Source organism: Abrus precatorius, unplaced genomic scaffold, assembly GCF_003935025.1.
Source record: "Abrus precatorius isolate BTA unplaced genomic scaffold, Abrus_2018 Scaffold7, whole genome shotgun sequence".
NCBI classification, from domain to species: domain Eukaryota; kingdom Viridiplantae; phylum Streptophyta; class Magnoliopsida; order Fabales; family Fabaceae; genus Abrus; species Abrus precatorius.
Window position 1 is genome coordinate 36,221,503 of NW_020874417.1, and position 27,047 is coordinate 36,248,549.

The following is a 27,047-nucleotide window of genomic DNA, read 5'->3' on the forward strand; positions in this document are numbered from 1 at the left end:
TTAATTAAGTTAATATTATTTAAATTATTAAAAATTCATTAAAATATAATATTATTTTTTAAAAAGAAGATTAATAGAGCATAATATTTATTATAATGGATTTTTAAAAATGAACACTAATTAATATCATTTAAATTATTTATTGAACTTAATTAGTAATGATAATAATTAGATTGATATTATTTACATTATATATTTAAAAAATAAAATAATAATTTATTTTAAAAAAAGAATAAATTACTTAGCATTATAATTATTCAAAGATTTGAGTTATATCGAATAAGTTTTAATATTTGTTCATTTACTTTAAATATTACATATAAGTTAATCTTTGAATTCCTATAGCTTGAGGAATTGTACAGAGTATGAATGTAATATGTGGAAAATTATTTTCCCCCTTTCTCTTGACATATGTTTTTCACTTAAAAAGTCAAGTTCAGTCTTTTAATATATTAAAAATCATAAGAAAAGATCATTTAAGAGTAATTTAAATTGAGCAATAAGTCTGCTACTAAGGTTTGTTCAAACATCAAATTGGCAAAAGGTTTATGGTATTTAATAAGGTTTTAAATGATAGTTTGTTATTATCAAATGATATTATAGAAGCAAGATGATATTGCACCCCTCACATTCTCACCATCCAAACAGAAAAGTTTACAAAGCCGTGTGAAACACCAAAACTAACTATGAAATTTACATGCAAATAATAGCCCTAATGATCAAAGAAAGTGTTGAGTAAGTAAACAAACTGAAAAATTCTCTATAATAACCGCAATGCCTTCAACCCATTGTTCTTGGGACAATTATATAAAAAAAATTATATTAAAAAAATTGAAGTCCAGCAGCAAGGGTGCATATGTGCGAGTGCAATATGGATTCATACCATTACCTAGCTAGAAAATATAACTCCCAAGAGTTTATTTAGTACCACATTCTACTTGTTAAAGCATTACCGTAATTCTAAGGATGCAATTCAAAGACAAAAAAATCTAAGCAGTTGCATTATTACAGTAGTTCATGTAGCAAGGATTTGTTATCCAAATTGTCAACCTTGGACTTGAGTGACAACATGTTCTTGTCCAAATCAGAAGACTTTAGCTCAAGCTCACTCAAACGCTCCCTTATCTCTTCAATTCTTGTTTTGATATCAGTTACCTCTTGTTCTTTCTGGGCCAATGTTTCCATCTTTGATTCTAGCTCTTTCTTCAATGATTCCACTTCACGATCAGAGTTAGCCTTTGCCATCTCCGCGGCACGGTGTTCATTGATGACTTCAACGTTTTCAGCAATTTCATCAACTATGCTACGCAACCAGGCCACACGAAGTTGAGCAGATTCTACATCTTTGAGAATAGCCAACAATTCCTTGACTTTGGACTTTGTTAGTTGCATTATTGGAGTTGAGTGTAACTCTTGGACAACAAAGCATACACACTCAATGTAATATGATCGCATGATCACTGATTCCAAGTGGCAACTTGCTCCTATATCACCATACTTTTCAAATATGGATCTCAGGATTGGAACAAAGCTTTCTTTCACATGGTATCTTCCAACAGGAACACGGGACTCGGAGACCACAGACTCAGTCTCCTCTCCGTCACTGTCTTCATTATCATTGAAATTACCGGAGAAACAAAAATCCATGGACCCACCATCCGGTTTAGTAAGAGTGAGACCTGTTGTGTCATCAAGAGAGGTGATTGGAACAACTTTTGGTGAAACATTCTTGTCTCCATCTTGCTTTGTTCTTATTGGGCCGGCAAGATGCTCAGGAACATCCTTTGATTGGACTTTGTCATTCGTAGGCTTTCGAAGAAACAAGGACAAGAGAGTAGAGACAAGTCAACTATGTGCTTAGTGGGTTTGCTTGTACATTAGCCCAAAATTTAAAAGAATTGTCGGAATAAAATGTGAGAATAGAGGTAATTACCATGAGTTTTGGGACGTGTATTTCTCCAGAAACTGGTATTAGCTCATTGCTTTTTGGCTCCTCCTTTTGCGTTTCAGAATAATTTGATAATGGTGATGAAGCATCAGAGAAATAAATTGCCCCAATTTTTGAGGCCGGAACACTGTCAAGAACTGGGAGTTCTGGCTTAGAACCAAGCTTCTTTTTCCTGCCTAAGTTTAATGGAATTGGACCTGGCAATTGAGAGGATAGTAATCAGAAACATTATATGTGAGAATTCTATGGTATACCAACGATCTGTTTATTACCTCAACTTAAGATTTTTTTTATTTAATTAGTCAAACAAATTAACAGACAAGCCTTGCCAGTGGCTTTATTAACCACTATTTGAAGTTTATGATTCAGGGCACTATTATTTATTATAAATAATTTAATTAGAATATGAATAGACATTAACTATATATTTGTGAGCTTGGCAAACCAATTGCACAGATAATGCAGAATTATAAGATGGACAGTTAAATGTTTTGCAAAGATGCTTAATCCATTATCATGATTTGGTCAGACAAAATCACAATGTTCGCAGTTTATATCATTCGTACACAAGTTGTTGAAAACTGAATAATATTACATGAGACCATAAATTTATTTTTCAGTCTCAGGTTTTTTTTCATATGGGATGAATGAGATTGACTTCTTTTTATATTTTGGCAAAAGTAAATTGGATTAGACAAATAGAGAGATTTTTGCTTAAAAAATTATCTGTGAGGGTATAAACTATTAATAGATCAAAACAAAAACAAAAAATTATCTCTGATATCCTCAATTAGCAGATAAAAAAATGATGGGAAACCTGAATCAGCTCCAGACATTCTCTTGTGGCAAAATTCATCACACACATGGTAAGGATTAGATGCTTTAGGGCAACCTGACTGTGAGCGTTTTTCTTCATTCATCTTTTTGCCAAGTTCACCATCAGTAACACTTCTGCGATAATCTTTGGGGGAAAAAAAAAGACAGATCTTACAAGTGTTCAGAGATTGGTAGCTACACACTACCAAATAGATTGGTTAAATTTGAAGTATTAGACTTATTATCATTTAACAGCGACGACAACCATGTCTTGTCCCACAGTTAAGAAATATTCATAAACAAGTCAAAAACAGTATCAGCAAAAATCACAAATAGCAACACGGACACAAACAGAAGAGCATCATGTAGCAGAAAGCGGTTACAATTAATAGCACAATAGAAGTGATTTTTTTAAGAAAAAAAAAAAGAAGATGCTACAGGTCAAATCTTGTTATTTAATTGATACACATTTATATAACAGAAATCCAGGGAAAAAGAAAGTTTTCAAGATGGGCCACCAAGAATAATAGAGAAATGATGTTTTCACTTGACATAACAAAATCATAAATATAAATATAGTATCTTAAAATATTTGACTGTTATGAGATGAGGATAAAATATAATTGCAAGCATTAGATAAAAAGCTGAGGAAACAGGAAGAACAACCGACCAGAACTCTTTTTATTTTTCGGTGGCTTTGTTTCCTTGATCCTTTGCAAGCAAGCCTCAGTGCATTCATGGTAGGGATTAGAAGCATATACACAGCTTGCCATGACTCTTGTGTTCTGAATCTGAGCCATCTCTTTCCAACCGTCACCCGCCTCACCTTCGCTGCAAACCAACCGTACTGTGACTGTTGCATCAATCAAACAACCTCAAATTAAACAACAGATGCATATATAGAAAAAACAAACACACAAGTTCTTACCCAAATCCGACCAAGACACTAAATAGCTTTTCCTTTGATTAAAAAAAAAATACTTACGCACAGTAATAGGTGACACACACAAAAAAAAAAAAGATCAAGATTTCTGTTCAACTTTTAGCCCACATCGTATTCTTATCTATCTAATCAAATCAAACCCACCCCTTCCAACAGAAAAGGAAAAAGAATAATTTTTTAAGGAAAAATAAAAACACGCTTCAGAGGTTTCCTTTTTTTTTTTTTTTTAATCAAAAGATACATAAAAAAATGGAACAAAAATGTTCCTGCTTTTCTTATCATTTGCAGCTGATGAAGTTGATCTATGAATGTCTGTAAATTGAACCAAGCTGAAGGGAAACACGTACAGCAGAAAGAGACACCCATGAAACAGAGAGAACAGAAACAAGGAAAAAATTACATAGAAAAGAATTCAAAAAGCAGCAACCTAGAAAGACAGAGACGACGTGGTTGCAAAGTTGAAGGAGTAGGTGGACTCCGAATTCCAAATCAAACAGTGTCCAATTTGTTGAGAAGTGTTTTTGGATTGAGCAAGAAAGCAATCAGTGGATGAAAAATGGGGAGGAAGCGTTAGTTCTTTGACCATAAGAGGCATGACAGTAGAATTTTATAACTTTTGAAAGTCTTTGACCAAAGGAACATCACAATATTAAAATAATAGAAAGATAAAAATTAAAAATAATAAATGAAGCGAAGAAAGTGGACGCTAAGAAACTGCTTTTGAAAGCTGGCTCTCATCTCTTAACCCTTTGAAAGTTTTATCAATACAATATTTGTCAAACATCTAGAAAGTTACGCCTCCCAAGCACACATCTTGCCGCTTTCCTACCTGTGCTCTGTGAACCCTTTTTCTTCCATCTAATATATTATTAAACCATTTTTATTTCTTTATTTCATTTAAATAATAATATTTTAAAGAGCTATTAAAAATTATAATTTATTTAACAAACCCAATTATATCTTTACCTATACCCCCATTTGTTGTTATTGGGTAGTTACGTGCCAAGATGACAACCACCTCTGTACTCACATGCTATTCCAGATTCGATTCATCTCGAAAATTCAACTAAATCTAATTTCAATTCATTTCAATGGATACTCAGAACATAAAATATTTTTATATTTATATTCGATAATTTTTATTACGTTATTTGATGGAGTGACGTTCGTATCGTATTATTAAATATAAACAATTTTATAAAATGATCTATGAATTTTTTAAGACAGAAAAATTTAAGAGATTCAAAGAGAATTTATACATTAAATTTTTAAACAATATGCTAACGGAATAAAATGTTTAAAATATTATAACTTTCACTTAAATGTTTTCTATTTTTTATTTTTTTTAACCAAGTAAATATTTTAAAGTACTATCAAATTTTAGAAAAAAAAGGATTTCTTGTTTATGAGAAGAGTTATATTTAGGGAAAAGAGAAAAATTAAAATTATGATATGAAATTGTCTTATTTTATTGGATCAATCTCTTCATATTAACTAAGAAAACATCCTTTTCAACGTAGCTTTGCATATATGTATTTATTTTTTGAGAGCTGCAAACACTTGAATAGGAATCTTGATAAAGATGTGTGTTCATAAATTTAAATTTTCATTAAATTATTTGTCCGTTTCAAAAAGGTATAATAAACATTTAATAGAATCTCGAGATATTTAACATTTTTAGTTTAATTCCTTGTAAGTGTCTATATTTATTTTAACAGTAAGGAGATTTTCAACAATAGATAATATTAAATGAAAAGATGGAAATTTTTAATATTTTAAAATAAAAAAATATTTAATGAGAATTAACAATGATATTAGAAATTATTTCTGAATTGTTGAAGACAAATCAGTGTCATGAAAGAAAAAATAAGAATGTGGACCAACAGTTTAAAGACACGTGGGACGATGCAAAATGAGATGTATGTGTATGATGGGTATCACGAGGTTCACTCGTGCTCCATTATTATGTGTATGCTGTGATGTGATGTGATGTGATGTGAAAGCAATATTATAGTTCTCATGAAACCACTTTGGACCAAAGTGGTAGAAGTGTACCATCCAACCAATGTCCTTATTATGTGCCCAAATATGTTGCTAATTACATATCACTTTCTTTCAAACTTACTGTTACTTTATTCTTTTTTTTAATAAATTTTTAATTTTTTTTAATTTTGTTTTTACCTTTAATTTACATAGCTGTAACTAAAAAAGTATATGACTATACTTTTATTAATTCTAAAAGAGTATGAATTTCCCGAGACTTTTCTCGCACGTCTCTTAACTTTATTACGTACGTGCATGGAAACTTTAGTATTTATATTTAAAATATTCAATTTACTAAATCCACAAAAATAATGAACTAAAGGGACATAACTGAGATATGCGTGTACTTATATTTGCTTTTTAAAAAATAATGTGAAAATAAAATAAAAGATAAACAAGAATTAAAAGTCTTAAAAATTTGGTAATCAGATAATCTAATGAATAACTTTTTAATCTAAGCACTAAATAATTTCAATTTTTTTTCTCTCGTACCTCTATTTCATGTGGTGTTTAAAATGATTTTGAGCTGATAGCAATTCCGAATCACAGGCAAAATTAATCTTAACCTCTTTAATTAGAAAGTTATTTAATAATATTTCGAACTGACAACAATAATCCTATAATTTTTAGTACATTCCACGTGTCAATACTAAACAAAATTATTTATTAATTTCTTGGTTAGTACTCCTAATAATATGTTTGGATTGGGAGAAAAAAACGTTAATGTGTTTGAATGAGGGAAGAAAAAAGAAAGTAAATTTTTTTTAGCAAATTGAGAAATATAACTAGTAAATAAATACCATTAATTTAAATTTAAATATCTTTTACAGATAAGCCAAATTTAAATTAAAAGTAAATAAAGATTCATTTTCTCACGTTACAATTCTCTTGACTTTAGACAAGTCAAATTCTTTAAAAAATTAAGAGCCTTAACTGGTAAAAGTAAAAGATTAATCTCTTAATTAATCAGTACACTATATACAAAAATTTTGGTAATAAAAAATGATTTTGCTAACATTCGTTCAATCAAATAATAATAAGAAAATATAATACTTATTATACTTTTATCTTTACAATGTAATAAATATTTTTTAATTAAAATTTTGTTTTTAAATACTTAATCTTAAAAATTAAAAATTAAAATACCTTTAAAAAGATACATTTCCTCGATTAGATCATACTATATATGTTTGCTAACAACCATTTCGTTAGTCAAGACATCCATCTCGTCTTTTTTTTTTTTCCCGATAATGTTTTCAATCATATAACCAATAATTCTCTCTTTGTACACACACATAATAGGATTAAAATTGATTCAAATTTATAATTCTGAACTATATAAAGAAAGTGGAGAAACATAATATAAAATTAAATTTTAAATGCATTTTAATATCTTTAACTAAGAGTGGTGAGATAAGATTGCGTTAAATTTAAATAAAAAAATAACTTGTGACGATAACAATGACAAGAATAATTCACAGTGAGACAGTAATTATGTGAGTGATAACCATGGTAATAGTAAAATTGACTTCAGATTAAGGATTGAAAATAACAATTAAGATGATACTTTTTTTTAAGAAAAGCAATCCGTCGAAATTATGTTTCATATTCTATAAGTACTTTGTAAGAGCTATAATTAAAATGGTAAAATTCAATTCTGATTTCAGAGTCTCAAACTCATGTTGAATTCCATCCACCAAACAAAAATGGAGCTCATCAAATTGGCTTCAATTGGGCAAATATACTTTGGATCATTAAGATTGAAAGTGCAAGTACAATGTCTCCTTGAACTACATCATGCATAATCAATAAAGTGCACAGATTCCTTCTTTTATTTCTAGTTCAAGGCTTTGTGTATATATACTTGTAATATGTAATATGCAGTTTCCATTTGTGGTTAATATAGAGTATATTAGAGGAGTAGTTGAAGTTAGAGGGAATATAGTATCCAAAAAGAATGAAAAACTTTAGCAAGGTAGTTAAGGTTTTGTACGCCATCTTGGATCATGCAATATGCTCCTGCCATCATCACCAACTCATCTATATCTTTCACTGCACCTTTCTTTCCTCATTTCTCGTTTCTCTTCCTTAACAGAACACAAGGCAAAAAAATTATTTCATTGCACCAAATATCTCTCTCTCATTCACCCTCTGCACTTCACCTACCATAGTAACAGCCACTCTCCAATATGTATATAAATTATATTGTTATGAAATAAAGAAGGAACTGGGTGTGTTTTTTATTGTTTGCACCTTTGTTTCATCCCAAGCATTGATATAAGGAACATTGTTTCTAGTCTCAGTTTGCTGAGATGGGACTTTTGGCGTAAGGTGGATGATATGATTCAAATTTTGGGATATGACGGTGCAGTTAACTGTTGCTGTCAACTAAGTTTGTATGGATCTAAGTTTTTGTTTCTTCTGCTTATGTTCTGTTTGTTCTTCAGTTTTGCTCTTGCTTTTCTGGCTTTTAGTCAAAGGAAGTAGCCATAGCCATTTTGCCTTTGGGAGAAGGTCCACTGTCATATGCCAGGTCTATCTCATTCTTCTTTTTTCTCTTTATGGATATATTTGCGTGGATGCATGTGGGTGTGTCAAAAGTGCAAGGGATATACAGTAGTGCATTATCTGATCATATTATATGAATACGAGGTGAAAACTCAAATGCAATACCATAAGTACTTTTGATACTATTCTGCAATTAGAATCAGAATTTTACCTCAATATTTTGCGTAATAGAAGTTGATATTAAAGGCCAGCGTACATCACTAAAGTAAAACTCCAATTTTGATTACAGAACAGTGACAAAAATACTTATTTAAATTCTATCCATATATATGTAAATATATATATATATAAGACAGAGGACATATCAATTGATATATGACAAACTCTTGACTGGTACCTGGTTTCTGTCGGCTAGGTAATGTTTCTCAAATCTCAACATCAACTGGCATTTAGTCAATTATTGCAGGTGACATGAACATCATCATGCAAAACTTAATAGAGAGACTAAGACCCCTCGTGGGTTTGAACGGATGGGACTATTGTATCAGCTGGAAATTGAGTGAAGACCAAAGGTTATACATAATTAACTAATCTTTCCATTTTTTTTTTCTCTATCTCTCCTTGTGTCCAATTGTGATGCTTGCTTTAGTTTTCTTGAGTGGTTGGGATGCTGTTGTGCTGGCACCGAAAGCAATCAAAATGATGGGGAAGAACATATTTTCCCTGTCTCTTCAGTGGCTCCATGCAGGGATACCATGTTTCCGCACTCCAGAACAAAGCCTTGTGATCTTCTTTCCCATCTTACCACTTCCATTCCTATAGATAATTCAGGGTATGTGTACTTGCTTACCTATATATGTATTTACGATTGAAGTATTTAGACAAGATGTTCTTACCTAGTGATCCAATGAACAGGATTCATGCACAGACACTATTAACAAATCAACCCAATTGGGTGAACTATTCCAATGGCTTGGATCCGAACATTTTGGAAGTAAGTCAATTTCTTCACGTTAAATCTTTTTTTTTTTTTAACAAAATTTAAAATCCAGTACCTTCAAGTATTTTTTAATGTTATCTTTTAATCAAAATTCGAGTTTTAGTTCAATAAAAAGTTTGACATTTTTGGTTGTTACAAATGACTGACATGAAACTTTACTTTTAATTGGAAAACAACACAAAAGAATATCTCAAAAATTGCTCCTAAATTTTCCCTTCTCAGCTAATTCTGTATATATTGATTGAGTATTAATTTATTTTGCAGGAAACAATTGGGACCCAGGTTTTGATTCCGGTGCCAGGTGGACTAGTTGAGCTGTTTGTAACCAAACAAGTACTGTCATGTCATATATATGTTTTTTCAAAGTAGGTAGCAATTAGCATCTATAAAAACGTTAAAACTTTCTTTCACACTTGATATATACTTTTGTAACAGGTGCCTGAAGATCATCAAGTAATAGATTTTGTGACAACCCAGTGCATTGCACTGGTGGAGCACTCAATAAGCTTCAACATTGACGTGAATTCAATGAGCAACATGCAACCAAACCCACTTGAAAACGAAGGGAATAAGAGAAACAACCTTTTTCAGCCTTCAGAAACTTCGAATCTCCCACATGACATCCCAATGGACCGCATTGGTCTATGCACTTCTCCACTGAACTTGATGCAACAGTTCAATTACAACCAACAGAACAGAATGAAAAAGGATGCATTTTCTGAAGAATACCAAGGCTCCTTCCTTCATGACAAGCAAACCAACCCACTCAAATCCATTTCAGAAGAGGACCATGATGCTTATCAGCAATGCATGATGACAGATTCCCAATATGTGGACATGACGGAGAAGCAAGAACACGACAAGGACTTGCTCAAACATGTCGTGGGTCGATCAGATTCAATGTCAGATTGCAGTGATCAGAATGAAGAAGAAGAAGGTGGCAAGTATAGAAGAAGGAATGGAAAAGGAAACCAGTCCAAAAACCTTGTGGCTGAAAGAAAGAGAAGGAAGAAGCTCAATGATAGATTGTATAACCTTCGTTCTTTGGTTCCAAGAATCTCTAAGTTGGATAGGGCTTCCATTCTTGGGGATGCTATTGAGTATGTTAAAGATTTGCAAAAGCAAGTGAAAGAGCTCCAAGATGAGCTTGAGGAAAATTCAGACACAGGAGCTGAAAGTAACTGCATCAATGCCAATAACAACAACAATAATCAATATGTTGGTGTAGGTGAACTTGGGCCAAAAGCTGAACATGGTAAGACCCAAACTGGGTTTCATGTAGGGACCTCAGGGAATGGATATGTGACAAAACTGAAGCAGGAAGATGCTGCTGCAATGGACAAGCAGACGCAGCAGATGGAGGTACCTATATAACATATAGTTTATATGAATGCTTACAACTATATGTAAGCACATTTTGTTTTGGTTTAGACATGCATGAGTGGTGTTTCTTTGTTTGTGAAAATTGTAATTTCATGAATTAAATTGAGTGACACATGGATGGATATATATTGTAGCCGCAAGTGGAAGTGGCTCTGATAGATGGGAATGAGTACTTTGTGAAGGTGTTCTGCGAGCACAGGCCAGGTGGGTTTGTGAAATTGATGGAGGCGTTGAACACTCTTGGCATGGATGTAGTGCATGCCACGGTGACCAGCCACAAGGGTCTTGTGTCAAATGTTTTTAAAGTGGAGGTAAAATGGGCTATTCAATTATTATAACTGAACAAGATTATTCTATACTAATGATATTTTCATACATGTCCATATATACATACATACATACATATATATATATATATATATATATATATATATATATATATATATGTATGTATGTATACATTGTTGAATTGGTTAATTGGACTCCAAAATGATGAAAATAATCGTTCTATTTTCATTTTTTGGGATGCTTAACAGAAAAAGGACAGTGAAATGGTTGAGGCTGAAGATGTGAGAGACTCACTAATGGAGCTCACGAGGAACCGATCTAGAGGATGGACTCATGAGATGACAGCAACATCAGACAATGGTGTGAGTAGGGATCAACATCACCTAAGCAGCCACCAAATGGGTGCCTATCACCCGCATCAATTTCATAGTTAACCTTTCGTGATGTGTTTGTTCGTAAGCTTTGTTATGGAACATTTTTTAACAATGTTGAATTTATAATACTTTGCATGCACGTGAGTATAGAGCGTTCTTTACTTCTTAATTTATTAAATCAAGTAATCTCCTTAAATTGTTAAAAAATAAACGATAGATTTCTACATAGTGCTTATACTATGTTTAGAAAAATCTTCCATGGTTATCGCTCCTCGCCTGTCAAGAAAGGGACTCGAAATATCTTACTTTTTTTTTATTAAATTCTCCTATTTGCCTGTTTCAAGTGGATTGATTTTGAAAATGAAAATTTTTAAGCTTTTTCATGGAATTAGAAGAAAATAATTATTTTCTAAACAAGTTAAATCAAACACATTTAATGATAAAATGCAATAAAAGTCTGAGGAAAAAGAGAAAAACAAACTTCAAACTTTGTTAAAGATTCACAAAAAAGGGCCTAAATTTCTTCTCCAAATTTTATTATTACTTTGAAAGAATAATATATCAAATTAGTCCTATAAATTATAAATGTCTATCAATTCAATCCTTGAATTTATCAGTAGGTCATTTTAGTTTTTATTATTGTAATTTTAAGAACTAAAATGACATGTATTTATAATTTTAAAATACTTATAATTTCAAGAACTAATTTGATGCATAACTCTAATTAATTCGAAGTATCTCTGACCATGCCAATGTTGCAAAATGTAGACCACGAGTAATAACTGAGTTTGATCAAAATATTTTAGAATGTAGAGATGTGCCTTGTATTAATCAAGATAAGCCATAGAACCAGTTGTGTGAAAAAAACAAGAGACCCAATAACGATACATGCAAAGCAAATACTTGTTTTAGGCAATGAAGAAGTTTTTGAGATGGGGGAAGGGAATCTATGCACAAATTAATTTTGTGCAACCAGGTTACCAGGTTACCAGGTTGTGCCATGTCTCTCAAATTGTAATTAGCAATCTGAAAGATGTTTCTTTGAGGGCTTAGATCATTAATAGCTACACAAAACAATAGAATTAATTTTAAAACCAAAAGAACATAGATATAAAACCTTGAATCTTGAATCTTGAATCTGAATCTGAAAGCACTCAATTTTGCAAGATATAAAAACATAATATTGACTAACATTGTAAAAGATGGGGTGGCTAGAGGCCATTGAGTGTGCTTTGAGCATCAGTTTTAAAAAGCTCGATTTTGAATAGCTTCATGGAATAACCAATAAGCAATACATGAATTCACTTCATTCATCATGTGCTCAATTCCTCATTATCTCAAACCACCCAAAAGAATATTTAAAAAGTATAATAAAAGATGAACACAAAAAGAAGAGAAGGAAAGGAGAGACGCTACTACCAATGAGTGTTTGATGAGTTTAGGAAACATCATAAAACCCTATTTTTATATTGTGGTCAGTTGAGTATCCCTTAAAATTTGGGATACAAATTTAACTGATAAGCTTTTTATACGATATCGATCAGAATCCGATCACGTCATTTAACGTTTCGTTTAATCTTATCATTGAATTTTTCAACCAATTTTTAAGAGACGCTAAACAACTGATAGAATAAATCTTAGAAAATTCTATCTTTTTTTAAAAAAAAATTGTTAGTTCTTATAGCTCATTTGAATTTGTGTTATATAAAAATATTTACTCATATCGTATTATATATAAGATTATCTTTTAATATCATTTTTTTAAATTTTCTCACTAACTTGTAGGATTAGTTACCATTTTTTTTATCATGATTTAATTTTTTTCAAATAATTATAATTATAGTGACTAATCTTAAGAGATTATTAAAAAAATGATATGATTAAATATTTTAAAATGTTTTCGTATATTTAAGCAGAGATTTGATTTTGGTAGTAAGAATTATTTTTTATAAATGTTAGTTATTAATTAAATTATAAAATTTAATATCATTTACACGTTAAATACTAAAAAAAGAATTTTATTATCATTCACAATTATCTTACTAAACTCGGAAAAAAATCATTAACTAATTAAGAATTTAATTAATGCATTGAAAGTGTATAAAAAATATGCCATGTAATTTTAGTGAAAATTATTGACTTTAACAGCACATCAAAATTAAATTCCCTAATTAAAACTGTAAAAACAAAAACAATTAAAAAGTATATATTTTGGCACGTATTATTTAAAGGTTTGTTATGGTAGGCTGTGTTGGATGATTGCGTGCAAATGTGGGAACTGTGTGGTCCATAGTATATGTAATGTTTTGTAAGGTCACTTAGTTTTTGATAGCTTAACACAAAGTGAGTATGATGTGCTGTTTAGTCATCCACGATGCCCCTAAACCATTAAACCTTACTTTTATATTGCTTCTGATTTTTAACTATCATTGCTTCTCACCTTTTATGCTGTACTATAGCTTTTCTTTCCTGTGTTTCCAATATTATGGGTTTGTGTTTTAATTGGCTTATTTGATTTTACAAAATGGATTGAAAGAATAATTGAATATTTGATTTTATGCTGTACTATAGCTTTTCTTTCCTGAATTTTTTTTTCCAATATTAGAAGGGGCCCAATATTTCAATTATACAGACTAGTGAGAGAGAGAGAGACCAAAAAAACATAAAACACATTGATGATTGGAACAAGAGTCTAATTTATATATTTGCCAGTCTAGAAAAAATATATCTTTTTTGTACTTTAAACCTAATGAATTGCTAAAGTATACACATGAAAAACTCAATGTGCAGAAAACACATAATCAAATTTCACATACCTGACCATTTGTTAAAAATACAAATTGAACAACAATAATCCAAAGAGAATAAAATTCTCAATCAGTCTCCATCTTTCAGAGATATAACTGGTAGAAGAATTATTCGAGGGAGTTGGTTCAATTGGTGTGTTAATTAATCCACCCTCCGTGGGATTAGTAGGAAGGGGAGCATTTTTGCCATGCTTAACTTCAATTCCAAACCTCATTCCCCCAAGGCAGTGCCCTGCTATATTGCAAATGAACCAATATCTCTTTACCTCATTGAGTGCCACTTGATCTTCTCCACTCTCATACTTTGCCAACACTCCACTACTTGCATCACACGATCGGAAAGTATCCTCTTTCACTTCATACACATTATGTTGCCCTTTCACGTACTTGAAAACTAAATCAAAACAACAAAATATAAGCACCCTTTTGAAAGATAATAAACTCAGAGGAATCTCTTGCATGTATCAGTGAGAACAAAAGGGAAAAAAATCCAACAAAAACAGTAGTCAAGTAAAGATCTAATGTACTACCAAGAACATCGCCTAGGCTAAAATTGTATTTCTCTGCCCATGAAGCATAATTTGTCTGGCTACTCCATTCTTCTTGGTCACCAACATTGTAAACACTAGCCATGACACCATTCAAAGGAAAACTACAAAACAAATTAAGAATTGCCAGCAAGAAGGTATAATTTTTGAGAAAATTAATACCCCCCATGTCCATGAAAATATAAGGTGTGATGGAGCAGTGGCTGAAATAAAGGGTGGGTTGCCACTTGCCACAAAGTTGCTTGTGTTTGAAGAAGCAGCTCAAATATGGAGGTCTAGTTCATCGTGTAATTTTGTCAACATTGGGAAGTTTGTGAAGTAATGATTTTGGTTTATATGATGAACTATTGACATAGACAGGCTTGGCATTCAAACTAAATGGAAGATGGCATTATAAAACGTGCATAGTAAAAATACAAAAGGGCCTAATGGACCCAAAACAAAGTTGAAGTTTTACACCTTGAAAGTTGGAAGGACATGGCTGGCCGAAATGATTATAATTAACTTCACACCCAAGATACGTTATCCTTGTGTTTTGCCATACATATAAGTAAAACATTGCTATGCAAATACTAGTTTTTATATGAAACTTGAATAAGAGTTCATAATTATGATTGTACTTTGTTTGTCGATGATTTATTTTATTTCTATCTCTCAGCCGGCGATTCATGATGGACATTGAATATATAATGTTTGATCCCCCCTTTCCTTGTTCCCGTCAGTAACTTAGTAGTAATTGCACTAGAAAAAAGCTTACAAGGTATGTTTGAGGTGATTTCAAAATTTTTGTTTTGAATTTCAAATGCAAATTTCATGCAAAACTTAAAAAGAATTGAAATAAATTTTAACTCAATTTTCCAAACCAAAAAATTACTCGTCCATATAATATCCACCATGTATACATGTCAAACACGAATGGAACACATAATATGGCTTTTATATAAGTATTCTTACTTTTTTTACTTTTGCATATACAATTATATTAATAATTATAATATTATAATTAAAAAATTAAAATGGATATATTTTTTCATAATTTTTTTTTAAAGAGAAGGCAGTGTTGGAGAAACCCACCATATATTTAAAGACTTTTTTTTTGGGTCAATGTTCATTTTTTTTAGTTTCCAGCTGAATCCAAGAACACAGTTGTGGCTTGATAATGGAATATAAGCCCAAATATTATGGCCCCCGAGAGTGGTTGAAATGGTGATGATTTGTTTATGAAATTATTAATAAGTTGTCACGACTAATGAGTCCATCACAGTTGATGGACTGTAAACAAATAATTTTAAAAACCAACAACCAAAAATGTTCCGATCAATTATAAAGGTAGTTACCGATATTGTGATAAATTGGATATTGATGATTTAAAATGTGAAATTGACGATGAGATAAGAAAATCAACCTTTTAAAATTTTATAAAAATACAAGCACTTGAACAAGTATGTCATGATGTGTTTCTATCTACTTAATTCTCTCATCGGTGATTATTATTTACACTTTACTTCCGAATATGCCTTTTCTTACTTACCCACTAAATCCAACTAGATAATATGAATTCCATACCAGCTGCCTTGTGACTCCAAAGTCCCTAACTAGTAGTATTAATAAACGAAAGCAGTGATATTATTACGTTTGATAAGTGATTATTTTAAGAAATTAACCTTTTTTTAAAAAAATTCTCATAATATTCTTCATTAATTTTTTTTTCTCATCGTTTTTTAATTTCTCTTTTCTTTTCTTTTAATATTTATTCTAATATCATAAACTTGAAAAGACATTATGTACCTTCTTTAAATTAAAAGTTATAATTCTTCTAATATTTTAAAAAATTAAAAAATATTTATATCTTTTCTAAATAAATTACTAATCTCGCTATCTATTAATAATAAAAATAATTATTATACATAGGAGAGCATTCATGATATAAAATGCCCTTTTGATTTACAAAACAAAGAAGAAATCACCTTTCCTTATTTAATATAAGATATATAAAAACGATAATCAATACAAATGAGTTTTATAAAGTCAAACCAATTTAATGCGTAGAAATTTACCAAAAACTTTTGTTCTCCATCCATGCTTGGTGAACCACTAAATTACATTAATACAGATACGGTACCAATATCAGTACAGATCCAGATACGAAATATGATAATTTTAAAAAATTAAAAATATATGGATACACTAATAACTTTAAAATATTATTAATGGAAAATATAAAATTTATAAATTATTGAAAAAAAATATTAAAATAAGAAATTAAAGCAAATATTAATAAATTTGATTAAATAGAAAAATTGAATACAAAAATTGATGAAAAAAAAAACCTATATTTATCTGTTGACCAAAAAAATATCACAAACGAACTGGCACCTTTTCGGGTGAAGGTAGAGAGAAATGATATAGCTAGCTCGTATTTAAGGCATGGAATCATTCAAGCGTATCCTAACTGGTCAAAAAACTAACACTGCATCTAAAAAATAGAGGTTCTGATAAATGGTAACGAAAGCTTGGAATTAATGGGGGTGAAAAAATCAGTAAGACGTGGTAAAACATCACAGGAAGAAAGCAGTTACCACTTACAACACTGGATTCAAGAAGATTAAAAGTAAAATTGTCAAAAAGCTAATATGAACTTTAGTAGCACAGAATCCATGATAGACGGGAAGGGGGAGCGGGAAGAAAAAGGAAAGGAACTGATTCTTCAATTATATTCAATTCATCGTATCCTCAAAAACAGAAGGTAAATCAATTAATGCAAGACAATCAAACGCTTTCAAATACCTGAGAAACTCCAACTCCGCCCTCTCCCCAGATATAAAAGAAAAAAAAAAAAAAAAAACATAAAAAACATACAAGTTAGTACCCAACATTGCCTCCCACATTCAGGTGATCAAAATCAAAAGGATATGTCCAGCCTACTCTGTCAGTGGTTGCTTCTCTATAGCATATGGATATTCACACTAGTCCCACCAATGTTCCTTTCAAGCTCCATGAAGGGAATTGTTCTTTTAAACAAGAGAAATGAATTAATGAAGACTTTAAATTGTAGAGATCAAAACATTGACAATATAAGAGAACCTTTACACTTGTTGGTACCTTCAAACTTTAAATTTGCGCAGAGTCAGCAGACCCTGTTGGCTTTAAGGATGTGATGTATCATCATAACTTCGTTACAACTTACAACTCTTTGAGATGCTTAAATTCCTCACAATCAGCTCCAACCTCACTTAGTGACAAGAAAAGCTTTGGTACTATCTTGGCTAACATCAACTTGAAACCTACAGAGGTTGAATTCTGACTGCTCTTTTCACTAATAGAGGCATCTCTAGTCAGAGAGCCAATCAAATAACCTTTCATATATGCATCACAAGCCTTGAGGATGTTATGACCACGCCTTTTAAAATGTTCATTGATAAGCACTTCAAAATCCTAGAGTATCCATCAGAAAGATAACAGTCAAATATACTATGCACAACTAAAAGAAAAAACAGTTGTTCACCAAAAACACTTTAATGAAATCTAGACATGATTAGTGCACATAGAACATGGTAGCTGCTACAGACTTCCTTACACATTAACTATTGCCAAGGAAAATATGCAAACGTTGTAATTAATAAAACAATTTCATATACTCATTGAAATAAGTGTTTTTTCCTCAAAAGCGCTCCCAGGAAAGTAGCAAAATAAAGCTATTATTTTCCCAAAATAAGCTAATTCAAACAAGAAAGTTCCCAAAAATATCCTCCTTTTTCTTATTTGCTAACCCTGTTACCAACCTTTTAGGAGATTCAATTTTCTATAAGGATGATATGAACTATATACACTCAGTATAGAGAAACCAAATACGCACAAAGTAATAGTGCTTCAACAAATCATCATAAAATAGAAATAGTATTGAATTAAATGGAGGAACAAAAACCTCATTCATAATCACCTTGGGGGGTTTCCGCATAAGATACATCATAGTCTTGCAGTTCAGTAAAAATGTATTCTCATTGTATGACAATGAATTCTTTTCTCCTTCGGCTGTTCCAATCTGCTTATCATACCCAGCTTCATTGAAGTAAGGCTTAGAGTTAAGTACTAATCCTTGCAGTGAAACTAGGACTTGAAGGATGCTAGAAGATTTGGGATCCCATACTTCATTTCCTCTGCCTGTCCATGTATTTAGAAGGCTAAGGCAAACCTTCCCTTCCTCATACAGATTAGGGTTAATACGCCAACCACCAGAATGATAGTATGCTGACTGCACCATTTCAGACCCAGACAAAGAACATAAAAAAGACATGGGATATGTCCATTTGGATGAAATTCATAAAAAATGAATACATGATTAACATTTAACTAACTTCCCCTTTTTTAGAGGGATGTTATAAAATGGCCATCAGTACAGCTTCAAGATCAAGATAATATCCCTTACCGGTGGAACATCAGGGTATTCTGGCGGAAGATGAAAATCAAAGAAGAAGAGCCCATCTTGGTAAGGGGTCCCATATGGCCCTACAATGACTGCTCTTAAGAGATCCATTCTATCTTCATAAACTCGTACATAGATTTCCTCTGTCAAAATGTTTCAACTGTTTACACTTACTGAAATGGAGGTATAACACACTACAAAACCTAGATGGCATCAAGTAAATGTAACACTGACCAGGAAGGTTATTCTGAAGTATGCTCCAATCTTGTTGCACTTTCTTAAACCATTTTCGGTTGTTACTCTGAAAGTGTATTGAACATAATTAAATAGCAGTATGATATAATAAAAGAAAAGAAGCAAGCATTTGAATATATTTGTTTAGATACTCACAAGTTTAATACTTTAATATGATCAACAACGTTAATCATGGTTTAGCTAAATGTAAGAACCTAATCTACATTAATACTAATTTATAATGATCACTTTGTCAATAGTCAGGCAATTGCATGCACTTGTGCTTCTTGGATTTTATTTATTTATTTTCCAATTTCTCTCTCCGCTTCCATTCTGTTTCTCTTTCTTTCTCCAACCTCCCTATTTGTCTGTTACTGCTTTTGGAATTAGGACAAAAAGGCACACTCATGACAATGATTGCAATTTTTAACAAAATGCTATGAAAAAGAAGTTGGCAGCCACATACAGTATTACCAAACAGCACAAAATATTTTGTGTCTACAGCTTGGCCTATTCACACAGGCACAGCCACTCAAATTATGATTTGGAACAGATGTGCCAAGCTTGACTATATCATGTATTGTGGTGGTTATATTTTTTATCTAATTCTTTTCTTTTTGGCTTGGTGAGGTTAGGAGAGAGAAATAGAAGGGGGTAGGGAGAAATTTAGAAGATTAGTATTTTTTTTTTAAATGGATAAATTTAAAATTATTAATACCTCAAATTTAGTATATTGCATATATACTCCTAAAAAACAAGTGGAAGTATATTAGCAGCCCCCAGTATACAATAAACATTGGAAGTACTTGTGTTCGTTCTTTTTTTTTTTTCCCTACTCAGCTACTCTTGTCGAGATATTAGAAATAAGGCAGCAACAGTACCTGTCCATTTGCACCAATAAAATAATGATCTGATGGATCTATGGTTATGTCAAAATGTTTCAAACTGCAAGCATCGTTATCAAAACTTGCAGGATCATCTTCATTTCTCAAGCGACAGAGTGCCTCAGATGCTTCCACGATTTCAGATGCTTCTGGAACAACCTCCTCATGTCTTTCATCCTTATTGTCTGAATTATCATCATCAAGGGCAATACATTTCTCAGAACTAGACTCATCATTAGCCACTGGTGATGAATGTTCACTTTCACCTTTTGACGGCAAGTGAACAGCATCTAAGTTCCTTTGACCCCTTGAGAATATTCCACTGGCAAGTCTGGTGACAAATCGAAATGCTGCTAGGGGGACAGAAAGTGCTCCAGCCCTACCAAAGTCATTTTCTCCACTTTCTTCTGCCTCAGAAATAACACTGCTGGAATTTTCCCTCTCAATATCCTGCATGTCAAGATATTGCATATTTAAAGAAAATGCGCTAATGACTACATATTAGTTGGTCAATGGAATGTCTACCATAAAACTTTCGAGACCTTTTAAAATGAGATGATGATAAGTTTCACATTCACCATCCATGAAACATTAAACAGACATATACTATTAGATGCATTGCTAAAGTATATGTGTAGAAAACAGCAAGGAGAAAAAGAGTATGAGCAAAGCGGTGAAAACAGTCATGTTTTCCTAGATTGGAAAATTTTAGAATTCTAGATCTCAAATTCCTTTTAAATGAGTTGAAGCAACTTTATATAGGGATCCAAATATAAGTACCAGATGACATTTTTTAACTTAGGCTTCCTCTCAAAAAGAAACATGTTTAAGACTTGCTAAGAATCACAGGACAGGTAGAAAAAGGAACAAACCTCTCTGGAATCCTCAAGAACTTCCATTTCATCATCATTAACAGTTTCCCAGCTGGCAGCATCGCTTATTTCACTCCCAGCAGCAATTGATTCATCGTCATCGTCTCGACCAACCACATAGATTGCTTGAGGTCCAACCTGGAAGCAAAGTAAATAAGTAAAAGTTAAATTGGAAAAGCAGTATCATCAGACATGAAGTGCTTAAAAATATGACTCCATAAATACATATACCAACATTAATCTTTCATTTTACATCTTAGAGACTTTAGACAAAAGAATAGATTTTAAAAAGTCTAATTCAATTCACATTTAAGGATGTGAATGGGAAATATCCAAAAACCAAATATTCTCAGGCTGTTTTAGCACAACAAAGACTGTTCAACTCACAATCAAAGGATTTTATTAATCTCAACAGCAAAAAGAATGTGTTTTTACTTATTTCTAATTGTCTCTGGCTTTTCTGCTACATGCATCTTGTTTTCACCTTGTTGACACAGACAACAAATAACCCCCTAGAGTCCATAAGCTTAAGGGTTAAAAAGTTCAATATAAAGGTTTACTTGAGACACCAGGGCTTGTTATAATAATAAACACATATTTTCTAAAAATTATTACCTAGCTGCTAGAATGTTAATATACATTGACATTTATTAGGAGTTTGTTTCAGGGTCTTTGGGCACTTTTTGCACTTCATATTCACAGCTGAGTACTTGGTCCTGGATATCTTGGGGACCCATCAGGCCCCTAAATTTTTAATTTATTTTCACCCCAAGTTGGAATGTTCCCTCTATTAATTCCTACAAACTAAGATATGTAGATTCTTCTTTTACTTCTTCCCCCTAATAATATTTGTTCAAACTTCTGTAATAAGTTTTGGCAACTTTCAGATTTAAGTCAAAACAAGTTAAACTGTAATAGCTGAGCCAAAGGTTCACAGAAGTCTTAGTCACAGCAACAGAAAGGACCCTTCCCAGATTGTAAGTATATTGTATAAAGTTCTTGGAACACAACGGTGCACAGCAGAATATTTTAGTCACCAGGACATTTAAGAGTTGGATTATTTTCTAGTCATAAAAATTTTACCAGGCATTAAAATAATTGAAGCAGTTCTTCAGTTTCCATTGACTGAAATAAGATGCAAGGAGATTGCTAGCGTTGTGTATGTGTGTGATAAATGAGAAAATGAATATACAAAATGAGCATACCATTGATACCATCCCATCGGCCCAAGTAACTTCAATATCACCATTCTTAAGGCCAGTTATATTTCCAACCCAAGAGAGGTCAGAAAACTCCTCACAATTTTCACCACCAGGCACATTTTCTACTTTACTAGTACAAGTTTGGTTTTTTCCTTCCTTTTTTATCCCACTTTCTTCACCTTTCTGCTTTGATTTCTCATGGGACTCTCCAGCAGATGCTGTTTCTAAACCAACAGACACGGGTGACAGCCGAACAACCACGTCACCGTAGCAGTAATCATAATCTGGATGGCCCTCTAGCTCATACACACTTACAACTTCCTCATTGTCAAACTCTCGAGGATCTTCTGCTCTGGCAACTTTTTTTAACCACCTCACACAAGCTGTCCGCTCCTTGGCATTCACACTTCTTACAACACCAACTCGCCTAGTTTCAGAAATATCCTCACCATCATCGGAGGTCTTCTCTACCACATATTGTTCTGAAACAAATTCATGATCACCAGGATTATCTATAGGAATTAATCTTGTAGAATTTATATCGTGCTCTATTGTTCCATCCTGCCATGCAACGTCAACTCTAGTCCTGGTGTTGGCAATCAGAAGAGCTTTCTCAAAACTTTCCTCTTTCTTCCGCACCTTTTTTTCTTTCCTGATGACAACTTTCCTAATTTTCTTGCGGTGAAGAGGCCAAGCTTCATGGACAGGTTCCTTTGACACTGAGATAGAACTACCACATGAGCTAGAATCACGTGATGGATTAATTCTATCATTTCCATCATCCCCTTCCAAAGCATCAACTGGATCAAGGTCCATAGTATCCTTATTACCATTTGATTCCTCAACTGTAGCTTCTTCAGAATCACCACAACCTCCTGTCTGATTAGATTCTAATTCATTGTTAGCAGAATCATTAAGTTTCAATTTTGATATGCTTTTGTCCATGGAAGCTGAGAATGACAATGCGGATGAGGGTAAGAGACACCAGTCGCCCAATTGCCAATTTGCATGAGCAAAACAAGACAACAATTTTAAGTTTTTGGGACTCTGCTCCTCAGCAGGGGCAGTAGAAGAATATGGCCCATAACCTGCAGATGCTATCCAATAAACAAACACTGATCCAACTGTAACTTTAGTGACTGTACCTTCTAACCTATTAGCTTTCCACAAGCCAGACAGCCATCTTGAATTCTTGAAGACTGATGAGGAGCTAGCCCTTACACGTTGCCCTGGGTAATAAGGAAAATGCCCATCTTCAAGAATATTTTTAGAAATCGGTTTAAGATTCAATGGATCTGCTTTGGAGACTTTACAAACTGACCCATCATCAAATAAGACAGTCACATTATCCAAAACATCATCAATTCTGCCTAGCCAGGGCCCATGCACCACATAATCACCAACAGTGAAATCCCTGATACGCATCAAGTTTTTTGATGAGACATCTTTTATTATAGATTCATCATGGGCCAACAGATCTACGCAGATATTGACGTCAACCACTACACCCACTTGCCCAGTAGGGTCTGAAGCAGTAGCAACAAAATCCCCATGTATGAATCCACGATCAACGACTTCTACTTCACTGAAATTTTGAGTGGATTCAGATTCATCCATCCACAGTACACGCAGCTGCTCAGCCTGAAGTGCATCAGGTTTACAATGCCCAGCAACACCATTACTTTCAGAATTTTTGCTAGCATCATTACTTTCATCGCCTTCCTCACCTTCAGCATCACCATCCTCATTCTCACTATCGTTCTCATCATCAGTGATGCTGCTATCTGAATCTGAGTCTGTATCACCAGCAACTTCTGTCACAATTCCAATCATGCCACTGATACTGTTTTTCACAACATCCTGTCTATAGATATGTGGGTTATTACTTTTCTTATAAGAAATGCCACCCGGTTCATTAACTTCATTGCTTTCACTATTTGCACTTGGATTGCTGTTAGCAGACACACTCACAAGATCACCTTGATTCAAAGAACTACTAGCACAAGCATTTTCAGCAGGATCGTTGTCTTCAGACCGTGCATGTCGTTGAACCTCCATCTAAAATCATAATATATCAATGTCATGAGATTGTCATTCTAATGTTGTTACTCACCTTAAATTCATCAATTGAAACAATAAATAACCATATCAAAGGCAAATAATGCCCAAAAAAAAAAAATAGTATCATCTCATCCATAGCTTTATGATTAACTCGCTAAACATGAGGCAAAATCTATCCTTTAGCTAATTACAATAAATGGAAATACTTAAAACACATTTATTTGGTACATAAAATTTAGGAAAAGATGGCACCGCATTCCAAGGAAGGAAAAATCACTAGGCTCAAAGAGCACTTACATTTACCTCACTCCAAGGAGACAAGTTGGGGTTCGAAGGTGCCACCTATCAAATGCAAGACCTTTTCCTGCTTCACTCGACCAATCCCTTGTAGTTACTTAAAACACATTTGAACAAATTGATTTCAAAATAACTTTCAATGCTAAGAAACAAAACGTAAGATGATGCCAAAATAAAAAGGAGAAAATAAACTAAGCGAGATTGCCACCGACTCTCATCTACACATCAACAAACAAAACGCACGCCCATTGTGGATCTGAAATCACACCGCCGAATCAAACAAAAACTTAGTTCTGACACCAATCGCAATCCAGTTTGCAAAATGAAATTCGCACGCACACGGCATCATCAATAAACCATTACAGTTCAATCAGACAGCATCGTAAATAACATTATCCAAAATCAAAATTAACCGCAAAACACATTAAAATGAACTAAAACAAAAAGCAAGCAAACAGGTTGATCGAAAACGAGAAAAAAAAAAAAAACAAGAAGCAAACGAATGAGCTGGTTCTTCAGGTTGCACCGTCACCTCGATAGGTTAATCATTTCAGAAAACAAATTTGAACACAAATAAACAGAGACCGATATAAATAGAAAAATCAAGAAAGAAAAAGAAAATCCATAGCTCCAGCAACATGAGAGCGAGATTCGAAGCATACCTTGCGAGAAAGAAGAACAAGTATGGGTATCAACGACGACGACGACGAGGATGAGGAGGAGGATGAGGAAGAGAATGCGAACGACTCTGCACAGAGGAACAAGTATATGTTGCAAAGACGCAGGGGCAATTTCGTCATTCTTGCTTCTGCTTCTATGTCCAGCTATCTGCTAACCCTATCATGACCGTTCGTTTTGAAGACTAGATCAAATATTTCAGATTTCGCACCTTTTCATTTTATGTGATAAATACTAACGACTATTTAAAATTTATTATATCAATTTTTTATTTTAATAACACGTATCTTTAAAAAACGTTAACGTGATTTTTATTTTATTTTCTTTGAAGAGAGGTTTTAAAATTGGCTTCTTACTTTAATTAATGTCTTCATTTTAAGATAGTTTTTTTTTTTTCATTTAGGCCTGAAATTAGGCTAATGAGTAGGAAAAATAACGAACTAATATTGGTAGATTTCTTTCTTCCTAATAAAGACATATAACACTTGTCAAAGAAAATAAAATAAAATAAAAATAAAGACACAACATGTTTAGTTCCAACGCAAAGTAATGAAAATGCTATTTTGGGTCATGCAAGTTTTAGATTGTCGATAATTTTTTCAAAAGTAGTCTTTCAACCCAAGATAGTGCCTAATTTTAATGGGTAACGTAAGGTATAAATTGGTCTAGGTGAAGTCATGCGTAGGATTTCGTTAGTTGGACTCGATTTTGTTTTTGTCCCAATTGCAATTTTTTTTTCTTGTGAATATGTGACATTAATTTATTTGATTAAGTTTTTATTAAATTTTCATTTCAATATTTTTATAAAAGATTTTTTGAAAATTTTAAAACTAATTTTTATTTATTTTCTTAGGTTATTCTAAATACTTGTTTGATGTACAAATTTTAGTATGTAATTAAACTTTAAAATTGGAATTGAATTTTAGAATTTTAATTATTATGTTTAGATGTCTATTTAGAATTGAGATTATAATTTCATAAATTAATTCTATGAAATTGTAAGATAACTAAAATTGACTCACTTCAATTATTAACTTACACCTTACAATTTGAATTATTAATATCATAATTCATAAATACTTTCTCAAGTATTATGTCTTTTTGTTTTCGTGATTCCTGTTTTTCTTTAAATACTTTTTTCTCCTAGTGTTTTCTTTTTCTCTCTTTTTATTTATTCTTTGTTTACTTATGCATATTTCTTCTTCTTCTTATGTTCTCATGTTTTTTACATTATCTACTCCTTTTAAATTTACTTTTACATTAATTATTAATATCATTTCTTTTTTTTATGTTCTCTTATTTTTTTTCTATTATCTTTTTTCTTGTTTTATATTAATTATTAATAAAAGTGATTTTTCTCTATTATTCATTATCTTGTCCTTCCTATTATTCTTTTATAGTATTCTTTCTTTTTCCTTTTTTACACTTATTTCCTATTCTTCTTTTAAATCTTCTTTTTTCTTTCTTCTTTCTTACATTTGTTACATGTTTAATATGTTTATGTTAATGTGTGTACTGTTATTATGCACTTATTGCAAACTATATTAAATTGTAAGATGTTAGATAAAATATTAGAAATTAATTCAAGAAATATTGAGTATACAAGAATAATAAAAAAGAAAAAATTAGTGAAATGCAATAGATTGATAAAGTAAAAAGTATACTTTTGAGACAATTATATCATAAGATTAATGAAAATTGCTATAATCAACTACGTCTTACTAAACTAGTTTTGTTT

The 27,047-nt window shown here is 32.1% G+C and overlaps 4 protein-coding genes and 1 non-coding gene across 10 annotated transcripts; 1 reads left to right on the forward strand and 4 right to left on the reverse strand.

Annotated features, from left to right (window-relative positions):
• Window positions 1-734: 734 nt before the first annotated feature.
• Window positions 735-4,440, reverse strand: LOC113872135. Of its 3 annotated transcripts, none has more exons than XM_027509432.1 (5): window positions 4,055-4,377; window positions 3,435-3,617; window positions 2,766-2,909; window positions 1,934-2,145; window positions 735-1,809 (listed from the first exon to the last, which is right to left on the reverse strand). In XM_027509432.1, exons 1-5 carry the CDS (start codon window positions 4,071-4,073, stop codon window positions 1,006-1,008), a joined length of 1,362 nt encoding a protein of 453 aa, XP_027365233.1. In that variant the 5' UTR covers window positions 4,074-4,377; the 3' UTR covers window positions 735-1,005. The 3 variants fall into 3 exon arrangements, with proteins under 3 accessions (XP_027365233.1, XP_027365234.1, XP_027365235.1); XM_027509433.1 differs by having other exon boundaries at window positions 778-1,809; window positions 4,135-4,440; XM_027509434.1 differs by having other exon boundaries at window positions 778-1,809; window positions 2,841-2,909; window positions 3,693-4,377.
• A 4,289-nt stretch (window positions 4,441-8,729) lies between these two features.
• Window positions 8,730-11,363, forward strand: LOC113871920 (transcription factor ABORTED MICROSPORES). The gene is made up of 7 exons (XM_027509012.1): window positions 8,730-8,830; window positions 8,908-9,090; window positions 9,174-9,252; window positions 9,523-9,591; window positions 9,694-10,620; window positions 10,776-10,952; window positions 11,178-11,363. Exons 1-7 carry the CDS (start codon window positions 8,730-8,732, stop codon window positions 11,361-11,363), a joined length of 1,722 nt encoding a protein of 573 aa, XP_027364813.1.
• Window positions 11,364-12,536: 1,173 nt separating this feature from the next.
• On the reverse strand, window positions 12,537-12,626 carry LOC113874011. The gene has a single exon (XR_003506073.1). It is a non-coding gene; the product is annotated as a small nucleolar RNA SNORD36 (small nucleolar RNA).
• Window positions 12,627-14,130: 1,504 nt separating this feature from the next.
• LOC113871921 (mavicyanin-like) lies at window positions 14,131-14,827 on the reverse strand. The gene is made up of 2 exons (XM_027509013.1): window positions 14,641-14,827; window positions 14,131-14,504 (listed from the first exon to the last, which is right to left on the reverse strand). Exons 1-2 carry the CDS (start codon window positions 14,825-14,827, stop codon window positions 14,131-14,133), a joined length of 561 nt encoding a protein of 186 aa, XP_027364814.1.
• Window positions 14,828-17,349: 2,522 nt separating this feature from the next.
• Window positions 17,350-25,444, reverse strand: LOC113872326 (probable ubiquitin-conjugating enzyme E2 23). Of its 4 annotated transcripts, none has more exons than XR_003505868.1 (10): window positions 25,294-25,415; window positions 24,632-24,728; window positions 22,277-24,331; window positions 21,072-21,209; window positions 20,197-20,649; window positions 19,316-19,382; window positions 19,085-19,224; window positions 18,599-18,910; window positions 17,761-18,093; window positions 17,350-17,669 (listed from the first exon to the last, which is right to left on the reverse strand). XR_003505868.1 is itself a non-coding variant. In XM_027509804.1 (10 exons), the coding sequence occupies exons 3-10, from the start codon at window positions 24,329-24,331 to the stop codon at window positions 17,842-17,844; spliced, it is 3,387 nt and encodes a 1,128-aa protein (XP_027365605.1). In that variant the 5' UTR covers window positions 24,632-24,728; window positions 25,294-25,415; the 3' UTR covers window positions 17,350-17,841. The 4 variants fall into 4 exon arrangements, 3 of the variants coding, with proteins under 3 accessions (XP_027365605.1, XP_027365604.1, XP_027365603.1); XM_027509804.1 differs by having other exon boundaries at window positions 17,350-18,093; window positions 19,316-19,380; window positions 20,192-20,649; window positions 22,277-22,992; window positions 23,026-24,331; XM_027509803.1 differs by having other exon boundaries at window positions 17,350-18,093; window positions 24,638-24,728; window positions 25,294-25,444.
• Window positions 25,445-27,047: the final 1,603 nt, after the last annotated feature.

Bases quoted from the DNA above. Each gene is read 5' to 3' on its own strand.
- LOC113872135 (XM_027509432.1), bottom strand. The intron at 2,146-2,765 runs GTTTCCCATCAT...CTCAATTGCCAG, and splicing joins AATGTCTGGAGCTGATTCAG to GTCCAATTCCATTAAACTTA. The intron at 1,810-1,933 runs GTAATTACCTCT...TTTCTTCGAAAG, and splicing joins TACACGTCCCAAAACTCATG to CCTACGAATGACAAAGTCCA.
- LOC113871920 (XM_027509012.1), top strand. From the start codon at position 8,730: ATGAACATCATCATGCAAAACTTAATAGAGAGACTAAGACCCCTCGTG. The intron at 9,253-9,522 runs GTAAGTCAATTT...TTTATTTTGCAG, and splicing joins TGGATCCGAACATTTTGGAA to GAAACAATTGGGACCCAGGT. The intron at 10,953-11,177 runs GTAAAATGGGCT...GATGCTTAACAG, and splicing joins CAAATGTTTTTAAAGTGGAG to AAAAAGGACAGTGAAATGGT.
- LOC113872326 (XM_027509803.1), bottom strand. From the start codon at position 24,331: ATGGAGGTTCAACGACATGCACGGTCTGAAGACAACGATCCTGCTGAA. The intron at 19,225-19,315 runs GTCAGTGTTACA...ACATTTTGACAG, and splicing joins ACTTCAGAATAACCTTCCTG to AGGAAATCTATGTACGAGTT. The intron at 18,911-19,084 runs GTAAGGGATATT...GAAATGGTGCAG, and splicing joins AATACCCTGATGTTCCACCG to TCAGCATACTATCATTCTGG.
- LOC113871921 (XM_027509013.1), bottom strand. From the start codon at position 14,827: ATGGGGGGTATTAATTTTCTCAAAAATTATACCTTCTTGCTGGCAATT. The intron at 14,505-14,640 runs GTAGTACATTAG...GTTTTGATTTAG, and splicing joins TAGCCTAGGCGATGTTCTTG to TTTTCAAGTACGTGAAAGGG.